The sequence below is a fragment of the Camelina sativa genome, chromosome 14 (assembly GCF_030686135.1).
Source record: "Camelina sativa cultivar CO46 ecotype springtype chromosome 14, ASM3068613v1".
NCBI classification, from domain to species: Eukaryota; Viridiplantae; Streptophyta; class Magnoliopsida; order Brassicales; family Brassicaceae; genus Camelina; species Camelina sativa.
The window spans coordinates 27,794,527-27,807,905 of NC_141893.1; the positions used below are offsets into that span (position 1 = coordinate 27,794,527).

The 13,379-nt window shown below is 35.9% G+C and overlaps 1 protein-coding gene across 1 annotated transcript; it reads left to right on the forward strand.

Annotated features, from left to right (window-relative positions):
- Nucleotides 1-3,580: 3,580 nt before the first annotated feature.
- LOC104742356 (uncharacterized) lies at nt 3,581-4,812 on the forward strand. Its single transcript, XM_010463359.3, has 2 exons — nt 3,581-3,931; nt 4,129-4,812. The coding sequence occupies exons 1-2, from the start codon at nt 3,666-3,668 to the stop codon at nt 4,523-4,525; spliced, it is 663 nt and encodes a 220-aa protein (XP_010461661.1). The 5' UTR covers nt 3,581-3,665; the 3' UTR covers nt 4,526-4,812.
- Nucleotides 4,813-13,379: the final 8,567 nt, after the last annotated feature.

Below are 13,379 nucleotides of genomic sequence, written 5' to 3' on the forward strand. Positions count from 1 at the left end.
TATTTGGGCGCAAATTTTCCCCCGGTAATTAACTATCATCCTTATAGGTCTTATCTTGATTATTTTTCAGTGGATTATCCATAATTTATACATACAAATCTCTATGATTTCACATTCGTATGTATAACATTTATTGAAATTGGGTTCAAAAGGTTGTAGATATTCGATTTTCATTTTCATCCATTGTTTAAATAAAAAATGATTGAAAATTGTATGATATATTATTGAGAGAGATATAAAAAGAACCTTGGTTATCAATTTAGCAGCACGATCTAATAGCTCTGGAAGAACAATCCCATTGATGGTGATGATCTTTCGCATGTCGAAGCAAAGATTTGACATTTGGTTCCACGTATTCTCCCATCGTTTGGACAAAACACATGTCTTTATCGCTTCTTCAGTGGTCAATTCTGATAAGATCTTGAGCAACAAATCGTCAGGAAGCTTACATATTTGATCAGCACGATCAGGTGCATCGATACCGACTCTTTTGTTTGGTAATATAGAGGATGTGTTTTGTGAGAGAGACATGAATGAAACAGAGAGAATGTTCTTGACTCATAAACTTGGAAAATGAAATTACAGTATATATGATGTTATCATTGCAAAGAGGCACAACATAAATATTTGTAAGCAATTCAAAATAATTAATTACCTTCCTTTTTTTTCAATTGGAGATTATTTTTGGTCTACTACATTGGCAATTCAAGTAAATTAATTACTTTCTCATTTTCCCCTTTTTTTTTTTTTTGGTAAGGGAGGAAAGACTAAGTTCCCCTTTATTTATTCAAACTCAAAATTAAACGGACCCGACGAGGAGCTGCGACCCCTTGGACATCATCCAAAAGAATCGACTCAACACCATTCGGAACAATATCAAATAAATGAAAACCTAACTGCAAAAAAAAACATAGTTTGCTAATACGTCAGCAAGACGATTAGCTTTCCTATAAGCGTGAGTAACCCGGACAGTCCAGTCCCATGAAATGAAGCAATGACACAAACGTACCAGGAACGACAGCGGATAAACCTCGCTAATCCCTGTCACAAGAAAATCAACCACTACTTTAGAATCCACCTCCAACTCCAACCGTCTAATATGTCTCTCCCATGCAATCCATAAATCATAATACACTCCCTACAGTTTTGCCAAAGCTGCCGAACATATCCCGATGGTCAAGTTTATTTATTGCTATCACATACTAAGTTTTCTATGTGATGTGAGTATGTTTTAATTTATTTACGATCTTATATAATCAATATATCTATACTATCAATATCACGAGATTAATGATGGTTGATTCGAAATAAAATTTGATATGCAAAATAATAAAACTATATTTTTAATCACAATTAATGCTATTTGTTTTTTTTATATTCTTATTAAATTATTAAAAAGGAAAAAAAGTGAAGTTCAAAACACCCATAATTCACAAGAAATATAAGCATTTGGTCTCACTAGAGAGGCTGCACATGCGTTTGTAGTTTCCTTCAAAAATAGAGATAATGAAAATGTGGACTTTTATTAGTATTGATACTCGTATGGTTGACTTAGGCCGAAGTCCAGAGAGTTACGTGCGTGGTCCACACGAAACAAGTTTGTTCGCAGTGGAAACTGAAACATCAACATTTGTGAGTTTTTGTCCTAACCTAGGTGCAATTACCACCACACAGTACCATTTTATGCGGAATTTTATAGATGATCACATCTTTTTAATGAAATTGCTCCTCTTACAAGTCCACAAAGAACCACTTCAATTGAGTTCAACCTTTGTTAGTGCTTTCAGAAAAAAAAAAAATGGTCCCCGCTGAAGGAAACTATTACTTGGCAAAGCATAACTCGTCATGTGCCTTTATGATCCTTAAAATTCATCACAAACAAAGAAAGACTAAACTTAAAAAAAATTAAGAAGAAATCAAAAGTGAAACAGCTTGTGCTTTAGTTTACAAAACAACTTCTATTATAAGGACCAGCATATATATATGAAGAGACTCAAATTTAATATAAATTAAAAACATTACGTTTGGTCCGACTCAAAATTAGAATCAATCCATCGTTAATATCATAATTATGTTACTATTTTATTATACAAAATTATATGCATTCAGTAAGTCATCGATACATAGGGTGATTATGATACCACCTTATTATCTATATTAATATTTTTTAAGTACATTTTGTGTTATGTCATTTTAGTTTTGTTTATTTAAAAAGTTATTTACAATATTAACCCCTAAAAAATTTCCAAAACTAACTTTACTCCAGATTTTGTTTCCTAAATATTTTACATTTCATTCCTACTAAAAACATAACAGAAATCAATATGGAAATTGAAACTATCATATATTTAACCACACATTTTGTTGTGTTTTGAAGATATTTTATATCTGAATCCTTCGCAAACAAAAAAAACAACAATTTGATTTCTATTTTGTTTTCCAAACCTATGAGCTTTGATTCTTAACGTAAAAAACTTCTATTGATATTTATTTAAATATTATACTTATCATATATAAACTTAATAAATTTTTTAATTATTACGAATATGTAAAATTAAAAAAGTCTAAAATACTATATAATGTGGTTATATAGTAGATGAGTTATAAAGAGGACATGTTGGAATTAATAAAATATTATTACAATTGTGTTAACATGGGCTAAATCTTCATTTAATTATTTATCAGCACTACTAATATTAGAATATTTGTAATAAAATCAAGTTGATTTAACTAAGATTGTGTAAAATAATTAAATCATTAGGAAAAATGTGACTTAATCACAACATATAAATTACTGATTATGTATTTAGATCCCTTATTTTTTGTTATAATAATTAAAAATCAAAATAGAATCTCAAACACTAAACAAAACAAACTAAATATAACAAACAAATAGTCATGAGGTGTATTGCGGGTTAAAAAATAATATAAATATTTAGCCGCACAACAACCGGAAAATTTAGTTATTACTCTATTTACAAAACATCCAATATTTAACAAATATATACAACATAAAATATAGATTATAATAAAAATTATATGTTTGCAGTGTAGCGCAAGTTAAAATCTAGTATTTATAAAAAGTCTAGGTAGCTAGTTGAATTAGTTATACTTATAGTGAACAATAATTTTTTACCATTAGTTGAATTAGGTATAATGAAAAATAATTTTCTCTAAACAAAAAATTTGATAATAATAACATTTTTCATTATTTAGTTGAATATAGATCACTTCTTAATTAGTATCTTTTTAAATAAATTGTGCAATTTTACTCACTCATTTAATATTCTACCTCTATAAAAAAAAAGTCCGAGTTAATATTTTTTTTTGGAATTTAAATTTTGTTGACTAACTAATATGTTACTAATAAGAAAGGAATTAATGAATCTTATTTAGGCAAATATCCGCTCTGATAAATGGGCAAACATTTATCAAATTATCGCACAAAGCATTTCATAACTTCCTTGCCATATCTGAATCCAAATTAGAGGTCAAACTTGTACTAAGTTTAACTAGTCAAATATATTAATAACTTGTACAATACTCTATTCTTATCATCTCATTGCCCAAAAATTCATCTATAAATACTCCATTTACACAAGACATTTCAATGAGAATCTAAAGAAAACCAAAATATTCATTTTAAATATTTCTATTCATCAATCATGGAAACCGGTTTCAACATCTTAAAACTGTCATTTTGCCTGAGCATAGTCGTGGTTGGATCATCTGCTGCTCAGGTTCCCGCACCATGGACTCCATCTAATGGGATGCGTCCGGGGACGTGTGACCACTACGAGTGTCCTACCTCTAAATTGGTAGAGGCCGGATACGCCTATGAGATCCGCTTGTACAACACTGCGGTATGGATCTCCACTGGTCCTATCTCCGCAACATCCATGACTCAAGCCACCAAAACCGGTTTCCAACGGTAACATACATTTTCAATCTAATATACAATCTTTTTGTTATATGATTTAAATAAGTTACTCCACAATTAGAAAAGAAACAAGTCCAAAAAACAAATAACCGAATAAGATTTTATTCTTATCATAAGTACCGAATGTAGTAATTTGTTATTTGTGTTAACAAGTGAAACCGAAACTGAGTTTGTTTTTGGGGTTACAGATTATTTAGTTACATACAAGGAAAAAACAAGGATAAGGTGAAGATGAACATGACAGCACCGGTGATCACACAACAAGCAACGCCAGGACAATCAGTCTACACCGTCTCCTTCTACATCCCCAAAAAGAACCAACAGAACCCACCTCAGGCTGATGACCTCCACGTTCAGCCATGGAAACCAACCTACGTAGCCGTGAGGCAGTTCGGTGGGTACGTGTCGGACGATGCAGCCAAGAAAGAAGCTGCGGCTCTGATGGATAGCCTCAAGGGCACTCAATGGATTTTGCCTATCGAGAAAAGCAAAGGAAAGTCTCCGGCGTATTTGGTCGCTGATTATAACCCGATATTCCAGACCACGGCTAGGGTCAATGAGATACTAGTTCCGTTTACGATTTAAATGAGTAAAATATGTTACTACCACCTGACAATCGGATTCGAAGAGGTGGTTTAGAACCAAGACTGTAACACCAGCTTCAGATTCGACATGTTTAATTAGTTTTATAAATATTTGTTAACTAGGTAGTAAGCAATACGTACGAGGCAAATGTACCTCCTAGTCTCCTACAAAGTTTTATTATTTATCCAAACTTGAGATTTATAAATCAAGTATATAAAATAAATACCCAAAGGTTTTATGTTTCTTTTTTTTTGAAAATAATGTTAAATTATATTCAAAAGTAAAAATACTGTTTTACATAAACAGTATAAGACATGGTAAAGTTTTTCAAAATCTAGTGTCTAACCAAGTAAGGAGAGCTGTGTCATAATGTCGATCTCCCTTGAGTCCAACTGTCAGAAGTTGGTTCCTCATATGCCTGTCAATGTGCTGAATAATGCGTAGTGGAGGGTTGGGGCCCTCGCCATGTTTCCTCCCATTACGCTTATGCCAAAGAGTATAGATCGTTGCCTGGAAAATAAAGGATGCGAGGAACTGCTTTGTAAGATCGCTCCAGTTGCTGCATATGGAGGCGATTATCGAGGACCAGCTAGTGGAGAAACGAGTTCAGTAAATGACCTGAGCAATGTTTTCCCATACCTCCGAGCTGAAGCTACAAGAAAAAAACAAATGGTCTCAGGTTTCAGCAGCATTACAGAAAAAGCACTCCCCCAGATCGCCGTGAGACCATTGTGCCATCCGGTCCCCAGTTGAGAGCTTATTCCGTAGTGCCAACCAAGTACAGAAAGAGAACTTTGGTGTTGAGTGAACAAACCAAACGCATTTATACCAAGGGGCCTCAGTAGCCGTGGAGCGGATTTGATTCCAAGTTTCCTTGGTGGAGAAACGTGGACGAAACTTGCCGTTCTTACCTTTCCAAAGAACCATATAATCCCTGGAGGATCTGCTCTCATATTTCGTGATATATCATGCTTTTTGTGGTTTTTAACCATGATATAAGGAGTCTTTTAGAGTCTTTTGATTTGTTTACTAGGATATTTTTGAGTCTTTACAGGTTATCTAGGATTTTGGCACGGATGGAGCGAAATGGAGCAATTTGGATCGTTTTGGAGCATTTAATCAAAGAAGTCAATTTGGAGTCTGATCAACTGATCAGTGTCGATCGACAATGAAGGAGCATCAATCGACACATAGTCCAAACCGACGAGAGAGCCAAAAATTGGAAGTTTTACAATTTTGCCGAAAGTCTTCCATAATTGCAACATAAGTCCCTGACGTGTTTTAGGACATATATATTTAGTTTTTGGGTTTTGTAAACCCTTAAGTCTTTTTCTAGAGAGTTTTGTTCTGCAACCCTGAGAGATATTGAGAGCTTTTTGGAAGAGAGATCTGAACTCCTTTGAGAGAAGAATTTCTAAACTCCCTTTTTACTTTTTAATATCTATTGCATGTTATTCAGAATTATGATTTGTTCTTCATTAAATATGTCTGAGTAGTTCGCTTGTTAGGGTTTTTCACATGGATTTTATGAATTATTAGATCTGTTTATTTAGGATTCATTATCTTTCTAGATCTTCATCATATGTTGTTCTTCATATTAATCCTTGATTGGCCATCTAGAATTAATAACTTAGGAAAATAAATTGATATGAGAATATAATTGATTTTCCTGATAAAACCTTTGATGAACAAAATTACTTCTTGCAAAGAGATTTGATTTAGTAATTTTGTGAACTTATTTAAACCTGTTTTCAAAGCTGATTTTTAACCTAGAATTTTACAAAGAGATTTGGATTTTCTGGTTTTAAATTTAGATAATATTTGCAGTGAGAACTGATTCATTTTACAGAAGAGTTTAGAGTTCTAAATCTGATTTTTAATTGCTTGAATCCTAATTAATTGATTGATTTGATATTCCATAATTTCCTGAGAAATTCCCTAGATCTAGCTTTTTAATCCCTTAAATTTACAACAGTTTTATTTTAATATTTTGCATTGCTTTTCTTATTTAAATAAACTTGTTTAGCGTAATCATAAAATTCTATAATTTATTGTGTAGTCTAGAGTCCTTGTGGAATTCGACCCCTAAGTATTACAGTGACCTCTTAATTTGAGAGAGTAGCTCTAGGGTTTAATTTGAGCATATCAAATTTTGGCGCCGTTGCGGGGGACTCTTTGATCTACCATTAGATTTGAGTTTTTAATTTTGTCTAAATTTTTCTTTTTATTTTCTACTTACATGTTTTTGTTTTCTTCTCTTTGGTGTTTCAGGTGCATGCCTCCTAGACCTCACACAAGGAGCAACAAGACTGATCCTACTGTGAATCTTTCAAACCAAGAGTTGGGAAAACTTGAGCGTGAAAGCCAAAAAGCAGCCAAATCCTTGAAGATGGTTAACACAGTCATTCTGATGCGTGATGAGGATGGTGCTTTGAGGGATCAAGAGGGCCACTTGCGCAATGAGCATGGCCAAAATCTTGATGCAGAAGGCAATGTTCTTGTTGAAGCTGCTGTTGGCGACGAGCAAGCTGTTGTTGTCGATCGACACCAACATGGTATCAATCGACACCCCCTTCCTGCAGACGGACGTGGAGCTGCAAACCACGTTAACAATCCGGTTCGAAGATAGGAGAACAACCGAGACTTGATCAGGACCATTGTTGACTACAACCGGGCTGATCTTGTGTATGAGAACCGATCTGCTATTGTTCCTCCTCCATTCCAGAGGAATGATTTTGAGTTGAAACCTGCTCACTTTCAACTAGTTGGGCAGAGACCTTTCTCTAACCTGCCCAATGAGAAGCCTCTGGACCATATTGAGCACTTTGAAGACCTGGTGACTATTATCAAAGCCAATGGAGTGACTGAAGACTACATCTTCTGCAAACTCTTCCCTTACTCACTTGCAGGAGAGACATCTCAGTGGTTGAAACAGTTGCCAGCTGGATCATTGACAAATTGGCATGACGTCAAGGTGGCCTTCCTCAACTATTTCTAAGATGATGCAATGTCAGATGCGCTAAGAGTCAAGCTGTTCTCTTTCAAACAGAGACCAGATGAGGCTTTCAAGGTAGCTTGGGTGAGATTCAAAGCCTATCAGAGGGACTGTCCACACCATGGTTTTTCAAGGGTGTAGTTGTTGAGTATCTTTTTCAGAGGAATTGACTGGGAATATCAGCTAGCTTTGGATGCTGCAAGCCATGGAAATTTCAAGACAAGATTTCCAGAAGATGCTGAAGCTTTGATTGAGAATTTGGCTTCCAGCAATAGCACTAAGAGAGCAGATACTGAAAGGAAGAGATTGCATGGAGGATTTGATTCAAACCAGCTAGCTTCTGTTAATGCTAAGCTTGATTCAGTTCATAATCTCCTGGTTGGTAAGAAATCAGTTCACTTTGCTGTTGAAGTTGAATCATTTGAGCCACAACCTGAGTCTGGGAATGAAGAAGCAGATGTCAACTTTGTATATGGGAATCAGGGTCAGAGATTTGGTAATCAGCAAAGCAACAAGCCTTACAGTGGGAACTTTTCAGGGTACACTCCTAACCCAGATTACCAGAAGCAGCAACAGAACAACAACTATACAAGAACCTATGGGAACTCATCATATCAGTCTCCTCCTCCTAAGACTTCTTCTGAGAGTAGAATAGAGGCCATGCTTGATCAGCTTCTTCAGGGACAAGAGAATATGACAGTGACATTCAATGGAAAAATTGTCAATGTCTACATTGAGCTGAATGGGAAGATAGATGCATTAAACAATCATGTCAAGAAGCTAGAGAATCAAGTTATTCAAACAGCTGGACCCGACAAGAGGCAAGAGGGATTTCTCCCTGGGAGAACTGAGTCAAATCCTAAACATTCTTGTAATGCCATATCAGTGAGGGGTGAAGATGATGGTGAAATTGTTTCTGCAGAAAAGGGAGAGAAATCGCAAAATCTGTCGGCTCTAGATGATGGTGTCGATCGACACCCCTCTCAGACAGAACCCGAAACTTCAAAATCTCAGGTTCCAACTGCTGAAAGGGTGTACCAACCGAAGATTCCTTTTCCTAAGTCAAGACGGTCCAAGCAGGAGCTTGAGGAAGCTAGATGCAAGGCAATGATGGATAAGGTGATGATAGAGATGCCTTTGATTGATACAGTAAAGCTTTCACCACCACTTAAGCACTATGTGAAGAGAATGGTATCAAATGGTTTGAGCCATGAGGAAGGAGCTTTGCTAACTAAGTAGTCAGTGCGATTCTGCTGAACCAGCCCTCACAAAAAAAGAAAGAGAAGAAGCAAGAGGTGGTTGTCTCTAAGAAAGTGAGTGCAATGATTCAGTGTAGGACTGCAGAGAAATTACCAGATCCTGGGAGCTTTGTACTTGATTGCACTATCTCTGCATAACGGTTTGCTCACTCACTTTGTGATCTAGGCTCTAGTATTAACTTGATGCCACATTCTGTTGCTGTGAAACTTGGGATGACAGAATTCAAGCAAACTAGATTATCTCTTATCTTAGCTGATAGATCTCAGAGAATCTCTGAAGGTGTTTTAGAGGATATTCCAATTAAGGTTGGAAACTTCATGATTCCCACTGACTTTGTGGTGCTGAAGTATGATAAAGAGCCTAAAGACCCTCTCATCTTAGGAAGATCTTTCTTGGCTACAGCTGGTTCTGTCATAAATGTGCAGAAGGGACACATTACACTGAATGTGGATGGTTTAAGTATGAATTTTGAGATGCATAAGCTAAGGCGAGCTCCTACCATTGATGAACAAACATTTTCTGTTGAGAAGATTGCTGAGATAAGCTGCAAAGAAGAAATTACACGAGCATTAGGCTCAGTGTCGATCGACACACCATCAGTGTCGGTCGACACCCCTCCGCGACCGAACATTCTCTATGCTTCAAGTCAGAAAACTGTTCCCAAACAGAAACCTCACCACTACACACCCCAGAGTCCTCAGGTAAGGCAAAGGTATGCATTTTATTCACCCAAACCCTCTCCTATCATCAATAAGACCTTCAAAGGTACAAAAATTGTTTTGCAGTTAACCACACCATGAGATTATCGTAGAACGCTTGTTTCTTCTGTTGATGAATTTGCAGGACATAAGAGAAGCAAACCCATCCAAAAATCCCACCCAAGTCTTGTTCCTCACATCATTGGCAGACCTCATGCACCTAAAACTTATACACCACCTTGGATGAAGAGGACATTGTCTCGGAATCATGTATTGCCATGTACTGCTACACCCGATGCTTGAGCTTTAACACAATCAAGCTAATGACTGAAAACAAGCGCTTAGTGGGAGGCAACCCACTTCTAGGTTTTTCTTTTCCTTTTGAGTCATTTTCATTTTTTCATTGAGTCAGTTATTGTTTGATTTTTGTTTGAAATTATAAAATTGTCTATCTATCATGTTGCTTTTAACTTGTGTTTGAGTGCTTCTTACCAGAATAATCATTCAAGGATTGATCCATCAACACAACTATCTGCGACTAACAAGGAGTTTCGGCCAACAAAACACCATTCGTGATGAGTGTCGATCGACACTGAAATGGTGTCGGTCGACACAGTTGGGTAACCCGAGAACAGTTCATCTTTTCATTACAATTTTCAATACGTTTTTGTTTCTTTTTGCTTTCATCTTACTTGATAACACTGGAGACAGTGTTGTTTAAGTCTGGAGGAGGTTATCTACTAACTACGTTTTTGTTTTTGAGTTTCAGTTGTGTCAGTCAAAACCATAAAGTTTGAACCAAATTTTTCAAATTTTTCTTTTTGTCTTTGGGAATTATGATCTTGATTAATGATTTCTCATATTTGGCTAACACTCTAATGATTATTTTACTATTCTTGATCTCAAAACTGAAGCTTAGAAAGACTATGAGTTGTATCAACAATCCTGAAAGCCCTTATTCAATGGATATCTGGTTAAACCAACGTTGTCTCAACTTTTATTTACTTACACATTTGATTAAAAAAAAAAAGAAGAAAAAAAATTTGGGAGAAATCAACTCCTTTGAAGTGAGAAAAGGGAAAGGAAAGGAGATGTATGAAGAATGTCTTGGCTTGAAGAGAGTCCATATGCCACTGATCGATACACCAAGGTAAGAACTCACCTATACTTGCTTTAATTTATGTAATGAGATGACAATGGTGAGACTAGAGATTCTAGAGGATTGTGAGATTTGAGTAAGGAATGTTGATGCTTATCATTGTTAAGTATAAGAAGTAAGTTCTTGAGAGTCAAGGCGATGAAGAGTGCGAAGATCAGTTATCTGCAGTTGAGTGAATTCCTATGTTTTCAAACCTCTTTTACAGGTCTAAGTTTCTGTTTTGCTTGAGGGCAAGCAAAGGCTAAGTCTAGGGGAGTTGATATATCACGGTTTTTGTGGTTTTTAACCATGATATAAGGAGTCTTTTAGAGTCTTTTGATTTGTTTTCTAGGATGTTTTTGAGTCTTTACAGGTTATCTAGGATTTTGGCACGGATGGAGTGAAATGGAGCAATTTGGATCGTTTTGGAGCATTTAATCAAAGAAGTCAATTTGGAGTCTGATCAACTGATCAATGTCGATCTGACATTGAAGGAGCATCGATCGACACCCAGTCCAAACCGACGAGAGAGCCAAAAATTGGAAGTTTTACAATTTTGCCCAAAGTCTTCCATAATTGCAACATAAGTCCCTGACGTGTTTTAGGACATATATATTTAGTTTTTGGGTTTTGTAAACCTTTAAGTCTTTTTCTAGAGAGTTTTATCCTGCAACCCTGAGAGATATTGAGAGCTTTTTGGAAGAGAGATCTGAACTCCTCTGAGAGAAGAATTTCTAAACTCCCTTCTTACTTTTTAATATCTATTGCATGTTATTCAAAATTATGATTAGATCTTCATTAAATATGTCTGAGTAGTTCGCTTGTTAAGTTTAGGGTTTTTCACAGGGATTTTATGAATTATGAGATCTGTTTATTTAGGATTCATTATCTTTCTAGATCTTCATCATAGGTTATTCTTCATATTAATCCTTGATTGGCCATCTAGAATTAATAACTTAGGAAAATAAATTGATATGAGAATATAATTGATTTTCCTGATAAAACTTTTGATGAGCAAAATTACTTCTTGCAAAGAGATTTGATTGAGTAATCTTGTGAACTTATTTAAACCTGTTTTCAAAGCTGAATTTTAACCTAGAATTTTACAAATAGATTTGTATTTTCTGGTTTTAAATTTAGATAATATTTGCAGTGAGAACTGATTTATTTTACAGAAGAGTTTAGAGTTCTAGATCTGATTTTTAATTGCTTGAATCCTAATTAATTTATTGATTTGATATTCCATAATTTCCTGAGAAATTCCCTAGACCTAGCTTTTTAATCCCTTAAATTTACAACAATTTTATTTTAATATTTTGCATTGCTTTTCTTATTTAAATCACTTGTTTAGCATAATCATAAAATTCTATAATTTACTGTGTAGTCTAGAGTCCTTGTGGAATTCGACCCCTAAGTATTACAGTGACCTCTTAATTTGAGAGAGTAGCTCTAGGGTTTAATTTGAGCATATCATTTCGCCAAAACACTCCTGTTTGAGTATAGAGCTATGTACCCATTTAACCCAAAGAGAGTCCCCCGAAGAAAGTATTCTCTAGATCAACAAACATCATTCATTTCAGTCAGAGATCGTAAACCAAGGCCACCTTCCTGCTTTGGCTTGCATATGTCCTCCCAAGCTACTTTATTTTTATGAGGATTTAAGTCCGGACCAGACCAGAGGAACGCTGAGCAGAGCTTGTCAATCTCACAAGTACATTGTCTTGGAAGACAAAAGGCAGAACACCAGAAATTACATATACTCCATAGCACCTACTGAATCAAGTTTAAACGTCCCGCAAAAGAGAGGAAACGGGCCGTCCAAGAGCCTATTTTTTTCTTGATTTGCTCAATGAGAGGCGAACACTCCGAGAGAGACAGACGTTTGGTGACTAAGGGCAAACCTAAGTACCGAACCGGGAGTTGGCCAACCTCAAAACTAAAACTGTCCTGAATCTCCTGGCTAGCACAGGCAGATAAACCCCCCGAGATAGACTGTAGACTTCTCCAGACTAATTTTCAAACCCGATCGCTTAGCAAAGCTTTCAAAAACCCCCACAATGCCTTCAGTGGACCTGACATTACCATCGGAAAGAACCATAAGGTCATCCGCAAAACACAAATGGGTGACACCAAGGTTTCTTACACTTTGGATGATAACCAAACTGATGTTCGACTGCACCATCCAACATTTTTGAAAGAACGTCCATAACAATAACAAACAAGTAAAGAGAAAGAGAGCATCCCTGTCTCAGACCCCTTGCACTTGGAAAGAATCCTACAAGTTCACCATTCACCTGAACTGAGAATGAAGCCGTTGTCACACAGAGCATTATCCAATGCACAAAAACAGGCGGCAAATCGAGGGTTGTCAACACATTTCTCAAGAAAGGTTTTATGTTTCACTCTTCAATTTTAAACTATACAATAAATACTCATTAAAATAATCCAACCCATAATACTTTGGAATAGTATTAGGAAGATTTGGTTCCAAATAAGACCTACAATTTTCCAACAAAACTCAAACCGGATGACACCATACACAGCAGAGAACATCACATAATTGGACCGGAGAGATCACCATAAAGACCACCAAAGCAACCAAAGCAAAATCAACAAGCATATGAATCAATTGAGAACTAGCAGAGCCTTGCCATTTCTACAGGCTAAACGCGAAGAGCAGAAAAGCAAAATCATCTAAACCCTAAAACCAGATCGTATAGACAAGCCGTAGTAAAAGAGCCTAAAGAATCCTAATATCATCTG